Source organism: Ursus arctos, unplaced genomic scaffold (genome assembly GCF_023065955.2).
Source record: "Ursus arctos isolate Adak ecotype North America unplaced genomic scaffold, UrsArc2.0 scaffold_37, whole genome shotgun sequence".
NCBI classification, from domain to species: domain Eukaryota; kingdom Metazoa; phylum Chordata; class Mammalia; order Carnivora; family Ursidae; genus Ursus; species Ursus arctos.
Window position 1 is genome coordinate 4,897,849 of NW_026623053.1, and position 9,978 is coordinate 4,907,826.

At 43.2% G+C, this 9,978-nt stretch overlaps 1 gene segment (V, D, J or C); it reads left to right on the forward strand.

Moving 5' to 3' along the window:
* Window positions 1-6,356: 6,356 nt before the first annotated feature.
* Window positions 6,357-8,641, forward strand: LOC130542539 (T cell receptor alpha variable 18-like). The segment is given in 2 exon segments: window positions 6,357-6,375; window positions 8,346-8,641. Coding segments are annotated over 2 exon segments (315 nt in total).
* The last annotated feature ends 1,337 nt before the right edge of the window (window positions 8,642-9,978 follow it).

The following is a 9,978-nucleotide window of genomic DNA, read 5'->3' on the forward strand; positions in this document are numbered from 1 at the left end:
GGGGTAACAGGAGAGGGAGAAGCAGACTCCCCCCTGAGTGGAGAGCCCAATGTGGGGTTTGATCCCAGGACCCTGGGGTCATGAGCTGAGCCAAAGACAGACGCTTAACCAACTGAGCCACCCAGGGGCCCCTCTGTTTCCTTTTTCTGCTTCTCATTACACTTTTTGTGTATACAGCCAAATAGATTCAAATAGTAAGGGAACTCGATTCTTATAAGGTGGTGGAGAAGTCCCTTAATTTCTTAGAACCGGGGTCATCTTCTAACCACTAGTCAAAAATTTCCTCACAAATTTGTCAAAAATATGTAGCAGAGAGCAGACAGATTAAAATGTAAACTCCTTAAATAACATCAGTTCCTGCCTCAGAAAGCTTTACGATTTCTTTGTCTCATAGTGACAAACACCCAGGTTTGCTGTGGTAGTCACCCAACACAAACCTTCTTCTAGAAGTACCTCCTAGCAGTCTCCAATCTCCAGCCAACAACCTCTCCCCTTCTTCCTTCCTTTCTTTCCTTCCTTCCTTATGTTTCTTCCCTCCCCACTTCCCCATCTCTCTATTTTACACACAAAATATCTCAAAGTCAGGTTTTGAAACCATTTAGAAAATACTCCGGGGAATGTTTGCCATTCCTTTTGACTACTCACCATCAGAAGCCATTTTCTTGTAACAACAATAATTTTTGAGTCATTAGTAAGTGTCAGGCTCTGCTCTAAATTGCATTTTCTTATCTCATCAATCATTTCTAAAACTCTAAAAAAGCAATATTATTATCACTCATCATCCACACTTCATAGTCAAGAGAATACAGACACAAATGATATAAACAGCTACTGAATGGGTACATCTAAACTGGACCTCCCTGGCCTCACTGCAAAGCTGGTTCACTTCTTGCACCCTACCGCCTCCTGCCATAGAAACAGAAATATCAGATACTCACTGTTATGAGATGAATTTTCTCCCCACCCAAATTCGTATGTTCCTAACTCCCAATACCTCAAAATGCGACTGTATTTGGAGTAGGGTTATTAAAGAGGTAATTAAGTTAAAATGGGATTGTTAGGGTTGGCTCTCCTCCAGTATGACTGGTGTCCTTATGAGAAGAGATTAGGATCGGGCCACAAGTACAGAGGGAAGACAGTGAGGATATGGCGGGAAGGTGGGCATCACTGCTTTGTAATTGTTTCTGAATCGCACTCTTCACCTTTCCAGAGCACATTCTATAGGCAAGATGATGTTGCTACCACGAGATGGCAGTGTCTGTCCTCAGACTCAGTAGGTTTGAAATCAGTTTGCACTGAAAGCAAAGGGATGGGTTTGCCTCTGACTGGCCAGGTGAGACTCTGGTGTGCAGAAGGAACAGATAAATACACCCCACAGAGAGAGCCAACGCTTTCGACTGAGTATCCTGGCTGCATTTCAGGCCCCAGAGCTGAGTCTTCTGCGATTCCAACAAGGAAGAAGAATGGAGAAACTTGTGGAAGCATCTTTGCTGATACTATGGCTTCAACTGGCCAGTGAGTTGGGGTTCTTGGTAATAGAGACAGGGTGACCAAATTTATGGGAACAGGGCGACCTAAGTTCAGTGCCCACAAGACCGAGTTTGGGCAAACTCTTCTTGTTAAGTTGAAAATACACCAGAAAGTTATGGAAGGAAATGTAAATACTAAAGAGGGAAAATACAATGACCGACTTCCGGTGTCTGGCCTTCTGTCTTTGCCTAGGGGTGAACAGCCAGCAGGAACAGTATTATCAGGTCCTGACCGTCCAGGAGGGTGAAAATGCCACCATGAACTGCAGTTACAAAACTTCTATAAGCAGCTTACAGTGGTATAGACAAGACTCAGTTCGAGGCTTTGTCCAACTGATTTTAATACGTTCAAACGAAAGAGAGAAACACAGCGGAAGGCTACGAGTCACACTGAACAGCTCCATCAAAAGCAGTTCTTTGTCCATCATGGCTTCCCAGACCGCAGACACCGCAACTTACGTCTGTGCCACGGAACACAGTGATCACCAGGCAGCTGCAGCCCCCACACAAACCTTGCCCGAGCTGCTGCTGTGAAGCCCCATGGTGGGTAGCATTCGTGGTTATGACTTCCCAGGAAGGAGAGTCTACAAAGAGCAGGCAAGATGAAAGATGGACCCTCTCAAACTCATGGCTTCTTTGGAAGCACCTTGTACCAGGGCAAAGGGTATGAAGGTTAGAACGAGAAACTGCAATGCCAGGTTCGGCTCTGCCAGCCCCGGCCCTACGGCTTTGGGCACAGCATCAGCGAAGCGGCCTTCCATTTCCTCACCGGTAATGAAGGGTTTGGACTGATGAGCCCAAAAGACCCTTCAAGCTCTAATTTTATCAGGGAAAAAGCTAAGCACTGGACACGTATGGAAAGGGAAAGGACTTCTGGGTATTAGAAGGTCTCATACGTGCAAGCCCCTGGTGACCCAGATGGCTCCTTGAGATGCGTGAGATGATTTTTGCTTCCCTCCAATTCCTGTATAGGAAAAAGAATTAAAATGGATCTTAGAACTCGTTCAGCCACATTTTTCATTTTAGAGCTGAGGAGTGGAAACTTGTGTGCCCATAGAAACAAAGCTCCAAATCTCACTCTGCATTTACTAGTCTTATGATTTCCAAGCTTCAATCTCTCCATGAATCAAATGAGAACTTACGAGAAAGTCATACTTTTGCCCCATCCGTGTGAGAGATGCATGTTCTCCACTACCAGGCCCTGAAATTTTGTTTTTAAGAAGTGGGTACTTCTATTATCAAATACACCACGGTTTTCCTTTATGTCTTGTACCTAGTAGGATAAATAAATGTTGAATATAGTTTTCAAGTATAATTCAAGTTAATAAACATACAGTGCTATATTAGTTTCAGGTGTGTAATACAGCGATTCAACAATTCTATACATTTCCCAGTGCTCATCACGACAAGTGTAGTCTTAATCCCCTTTGCCTATTTCACCCATCCCCCCACCTACCTCCCTTCTGATGACCATCAGTTTGTTCTCCATAGTTAAGCCTGGTTTTTTCCTTTGTCTATTTTTTCTGTGTTCACTTATTTTGTTTTGGAAATTCCAAATGTGAATGACATCATATTGTACTGGTCTTTCTTTGACTGGTTTATTTCGCTTAACGTTATACCCTCTAGACCCATCCACATTGTTGCAAATACCAAGGTTTTTTATTCTTTTTTGTGGCTGAGTAATATTCCACTGTATCTAGATCCATCTATATCTATAGATCTCTCACATCTTCTCTGTCCACCCATCATCGGCGGACACTCGGGCTGCTTCCGTAGTTTGGCTATTGTATATAATGCAGCTATGAATATAGAGGTGCACATATCTTTTCAAATTCATGTTTCCCTTTTCTTTGGGTAAATATCCAGTAATGGAATTACTGGATCATATGGCTCAAATGTAGTTTTCTTTTTTTTTTTTTAAGATTTTATTTATTTATTCGACAGAGATAGAGACAGCCAGCGAGAGAGGGAACACAAGCAGGGGGAGCAGGAGAGGAAGAAGCAGGCTCCTAGCGGAAGAGCCTGATGTGGGGCTCGATCCCACAATGCCGGGATCACGCCCTGAGCCGAAGGCAGATGCTTCACCGCTGTGCCACCCAGGCGCCCGTGAATGTAGTTTTCTTAATGAAGTTTTGATCCTACTGAAAATGTGTGGAGAAAATTAGGGCATTTGTATTTATGTTCGTGTTTGGTGAAACAGGTGGGGGGAGGGTAGAGGAAACATCCTACAGGGCAGTGGTTGCCAAATGCCAGACTTCAACCACCAGCAGCACCTGTATCAGAATCACCCAGAGCACCTTGGAAGATCCGGATTATTGGCTCTCTCCCAGCTACTCCCTCAGTCTCTGTTGGAAACAATGGATTTGTGTTCTTAATGAACGAACACCATCTGTACGAGTTTAGAGATTGGTTCAGCTTCACGTTACAGAAACCTCAAACGATGATATTTTTAACAGGGTGGAATTTATTTCCCTCTCACATAAAGAAGCTCTCTCATGTGCAGGGCTGGTATGCTAGCTTCCTCATTGTAGGAAGGATCTAGGGTCTTTCTAGCTCACTGTCTTAAGTGACATCCTTAAGACATCACTGTTGGTTTTATAATTTAAAGAAACTGCTAGAGATCTGTCCACTTTAAACACCCTCCAGGCAGAAAGAAAGAGAAAGTCAGAGGGCAAATGGGCACATGATGGCCGAGTCAATCTTTTCCAGAAACTACACCCAGTGGTTTCTATTTCCATTTCATTTACCTGAATGTTATTTAATGTCTCCACCTCTCTCCCATCTGCAAGCGAGGCCGAGATATCAGGGCTATTTTTTATCTTAACATGTCGCCACCCATGTTAAAATTGGGATTCTGTTAGTAAGCAACAGGAGACAATGGGCATCGTAGAGGGAACTAGCCGTTTCTGCCACAGCCCCACACCAGGGTGTATTAGGACTCATATGCTTTTTACTTATTCATAATTATTTATTTTTGAAATACTGAATCCAATCTCACTCCCAGTTCTGTCGAATTTCTCCTAAGAGTCTTCCAGAAGACATCACGACCCCCAAACCCAGTTCAACTCCACCATCTTAATTAAAAATCCACCTTAAACCCTTGCTTCCTTACTCAGCACGTTTAACATTTGACCTCATGACTCCTCAATGTACTCCTTTGTAGTCTCTTGTCAGAGTGAACATTTGACCAGGTCAATCACCTGAATCCCCATCTGCTCTTAAAATAAAGAAAAAAACTGGGGCGCCTGGGTGGCACAGCAGTTAAGCGTCTGCCTTCGGCTCAGGGTGTGATCCCAGCGTTCTGGGATCGAGCCCCACATCAGGCTCCTCTGCTATGAGCCTGCTTCTTCCTCTCCCATCCCCCTGCTTGTGTTCCCTCTCTCGCTGGCTGTCTCTATCTCTGTCGAATAAATAAATAAAATCTTTAAAAAAAAAATAAAAAAAAATAAAGAAAAAAACTTCTTAATGACCTACAATAACTTGCATAAATTAGGCTCTTGCTATGCGACCCTGCCAGCCTCATATCACGGTATGCTCTAATGTCTCTCCCTTCCTCCCACTCTCTGTCTGCCTGTCTCTGTCTTCACAAATACTGGTGTTATTTAAGTTCCTTAAAAGCACTTTGTTCCTCCTATATGACCCTTTCATAGCAACTGAAGGTGATTATCTCACTTTCTCCCTTTCTTAAAATTCTTTTCTCTCCCTTCAAAAGAGTAAAAACCACCAAATGCCTGCTCTTTCTCGTTCACCTGGCAAAGAATAACTGAAGAAAGCTCAACGTATACTCTTAGAATCATAGACCCCTGCTTTTCTAACCTTGCAGTTTTTCCTCTATTTCTTTGATTATTTGATTAAAAGCTATTTCCACTACTACTCTGTGAGCTCCCTAATGACAGGGATCATATCTGCCTTTTTACTCCAGAATTCTCAGCACCAAAATATCTTAGGCATTAAGATCATCAAATCTCCTTCTTTCTCCTTTCTATCCTTTGCTTATTTAATATCCTTCCTTTATTTTAAGCCCCCTCGAAGATAATATTGATAATACTGCAGTGACAGGACAAAAAGAACAACACATAGCTGAGTCTGTCAGACTGTAATCTGTGGGACTTTGGAGGTTTATGGGTAAATTCCTGGGGATTAGCAGGGGTTGGCAAACTACAGCCCACAGGTCAAAGCTGGCTACCACCTGTCTTTGTAAATGAAGTTTTATTGTAAAAACAGCCATGCCCGTTTATCTGTGCATTGACTAAGACTGCTTGTACTGTAACAGCAGAGCTGGGCAGTTGCTTGGAGATAATGACTTCAAAGCCTAACGTATTTACTATTTGACCCTTCGCAGAAAAAAACTTGCCAACCCCTGGGAGACAGGAATTACCTGAGAATTTTTAGATTTGGAGTTTTCTGTTTGATGACAACAAAATAAAAAAATAACAGCATATTTCTAATCTATATGAACAACTTCGAATACTCTCCTTGGTTTTGATACTTTTGTGTTCTTTATGCCACTTTTACTAAAGACAAATGGAATAATGGCATTCTACAAATAAAGACATCACAGTTGTTTAAATGGAGAAAATGAGACCGGTGATGGGTAGTAAGGAGGGCACGTATTGCATGGTGCACTGGGTGTTATACGCAACTAATGAATCATGGAACTTTACATCGGAAACCGGAGATGTACTGTATGGTGACTAACATAATATAATAAAAAATCATTAAAAAAATAAATGGAGAAAATGGCTTAGGGAATTTTGGTTATGCTATGGCATGTGGTACTACACACAGGCCAAACTCCCAAGAACCTATGTTGCCATGGTTACCACAATGCTCCTATTGAAAGCAGGTGAGTCACTAACATTCATTGTTTGGACGTATCAACATGCAATTCAGTAGAAGGAAGAGTAGCAGTATATACATAATATGGTTTTTTTTCAGTGCTGATTTTTGGGTGCTTTATTACATTTATTTATTTTACTTTTGTAAGGGGGCAAGTTAAATGGATATTTTTGGATAGGAAAAGTAAATGTACTCAGAACAACTAATTATATAACTCAGACAATAGTACGTGAAGCTCCAGATCGTCTCAGTCCAGTGAGTTACCAAACTACCCACATCTTTAGTATTCTTCTAATGAGACTGCGCCAACCCTTTGTTTCAGCAAAAGATCGTTTTCACGTTATTTGAATTTGAATTTGGTTGATTTTGTATTTTGTTTGTGTTTTTCGTTTGCTGTGGTAACTGTGTAAGACCTGTGAGCCTAAAACGTTTACACTGAACTTCAGCTTGTGTATGTTACAGCATCATAACATTTTAAAAAATAGTATGAGAGTGGTTCCTTATACGGAGATCTGTACCTTACTCAATTTTGAGAAACACTGAATGCACCTGTATTTGAGGTCTGCGATCGGACTCTGGGAGAAGCCAGAGGCCTGAGGCATATGCTTTCATAGAGGCTGTGCTGCATAATAAGATAATCGTACCTACCAGACATAGCCACTCATTCATTTATTCACTCATTCTTCAGATATTTTTGAGCATCTCCTAATGGCCTATATATTTTGAGAAACTGGCCACTGAGACTAATCTTTCAAGTTCCCGATCTCAGGGGCACCACGTCTAGTTACTATGAGGTACTAATGACCGTGTAGATAGGTACGTAGAGTGGGAAAAGAGAGGGGCGCCCTTGAAGACCTGAAGGTGTCCTTCCACAAGGAGATGCTGCTTAAATTGGTTCTTAAAGAATGAATAGAAGTTACTTAGGCAAAGGCAGGGGAGAGAAGGGAGCACGTTGTCATCAGGGGGGCTCATCCCTTGGTTCGAGGGGGATCAGTGGAGGAATATGTCAAGAAAAGGTCTCAGATCATGCTTCTTTTTTTTTTTTTTAAAGATTTTATTTATTTATTCGACAGAGATAGAGACAGCCAGAGAGAGAGGGAACACAAGCAGGGGGAGTGGGAGAGGAAGAAGCAGGCTCATAGCAGAGGAGCCTGATGTGGGGCTCGATCCCATAAGGCTGGGATCACGCCCTGAGCCGAAGGCAGACGCTTAACCGCTGTGCCACCCAGGCCCCCCTCAGATCATGCCTTTTTTACACTTTCAGTATGCCCTAAGTATACCATGATAGCTTCAAACCAGCTTCATCCTCAGTGGAACAGACACTAGCTGCTGGGATGAGGGTGATTTGGGGAGCCATAGTGCCCTGCGTCTTAAAGATGGTGACAGACCCACTGTCTCAGCCTCAGGCACCACTTGAAGTCTGCAAAAACATTTGCTGCTTCCTTCCTGGAGCCCTACCCCTCACCCCAGACACCTATTTCCCTTCTATGTCTACAACGTAGGCTTCTGCCAGGGTCAATACCAATTCAGTTGGAAAGTGGCCCGCAGTTCGGGGGGAATCACGGGAAGGCGCTGCTCCCTTCAGCTGGTGGTTTGACACAAATTCATCTTCCACTTCTGAGCGCGTGTCTCTTTTTTTAGAGCCTGTGAGGTGATCTCGCAGGGTAGTTTGTCCTGCTAAACACCTGAACCAAGATTTTCTAAAATTGCACTGAAGGATCAAGAACCTAGAGGAAGGGCCCTCTCAGCTTTGGGTGTATCCCCAGATGAAACCTTCCGCTGCTTCTCCACAAGCCATGCCGTCTGCTTCCTACTCGGGGCTTGTAATCTTGCTGATACTGAGTAAGTGACATTTATTTGAAAGTCCCATGATGTTCTATTGCTTGGTTTGAGGATGGTTTTTTGCCTTTACTAAACTGGAAACTATCATTCTTACATTATCCATAAAACAAAGTCTTTACCTTTCTTTTCCCCCAGGAGGGACCCGTGGAGACAGGGTGACGCAGATGGAAGGCCCCGTTACCCTGCCCGAGGGGACACCGCTGACCCTGAACTTCACCTACGAGCGCAGCTACTCGGTTTCTGCTTTCTGGTACGGGCAGCACCAGAACAAAGAGCCTGAGCTCCCCCTGAAGACCTCATCAGAAAACCAGAGGGCTGAGCGTCACGGTTTTCAGGCCCATCAGAAGAGCGACAAGTCCTTCCCGCTGGAGAAACGCAGGGCGCAAACGTCAGACTGGGCCCTGTACTACTGCCCGCTGGGAGCACAGTGAGAGCACCTGCAGGGGGAGCCGGGCGCGAACCCAGAGTGGCGCAGGCGGGGCCTGCCTGCGGGCAGCCTGCAGCGCAGAGGATGCTTTCTTGAGTTAGTGTCCTGGGCTGGGCACTAGAGGGGAGGGAACAATGTCCAGCTCGGATGCCTGCACACTCCGGAACCCGGTGCTACTTTGAGCGAGGAATGGAGAGAAGCGATCTAGGTGAAAACTTAGATTATAGATATGCCTATAAATAGAATCTTTTAATACACGGCCTTTTGTATCTGGCTTTTTCACATAGCATTGTCTTCTCAAGGAAAATCCACAGATCAGTACTTTGTTACTTCTATGGCTGCACAGTAATCCATTGTATGGACACCCCATACTTTCTTTATCCATTCATCCATTGATGGGCATTTTGGCCATTTCTGCTGTTTGGCTGTTATGAATAATGCTGCTATGGGCGTTCACATACAGAGGTCTGCTCTTTTAAACTCGAATATATTGTAAATTAGAGGTTTCTGAGTATTTTTGTTTTTGATTTTGCTTTTTTGGTACTAACATTTCTTTGTGGACATAAAATGAATACATATATGAGAAAATGCTCCTTACAAATAATGATTTACACCAAAGTAAGATATTATTATTCTCAGTTATATCTACATTCAAGAAAATTTTTGAGCACCTACTCTTGTGCGTCAGTCATTTCAATAAGGATTGGGAATACAGTTTAGGTAACAGATCTCTGGCCTTAGAATTTTATAACGCAGTGCATTAAAATACCATATAAGTCTTAAAATAATGCTTTTTTCACAAATAATTTTATTCATGCACTGACTTCTATTTGTTCCCAAATATTTATGGTACTCACAGTTTTATGGGACTTGGGCTAAGCACTTTAAATTCCTCCCCATCCCTCTCTAGGTACTACCAAATGCTTGCTTTACACATGACAAAATTGAGGCTTAGAGATGTTAGGTGACTTACTCAAGGTTACGTAACCAGCTGGGCGCAGACGTTGGGCTAGGCCCAAATCCGACGCGTGACCAATATTCTTAAATTGGTTGAGCCTTCTTAGAAGTCCGTCTTCTTTTCTTCCCCAGAATGCAATTGTAATCTTAGATTTCATCATTGTTGATGTTTTCGTTTGGCGGAGAAGAACCCAATGCGATAGTGAAAGCTGCAGTTTACTCAATCGGCAATCACAAGAGTCTATATACATATCTGCTTACTGAAGCCCAAAACACACTCACCATCTCTCATGTTCTTGAACCGTAAGGCTGCTCATACGCTCTCCGACTGAATAGCCTGGCTATTCTAGGAGTCATCGCTGAGCCCCAGTGGCTGTTATCCGG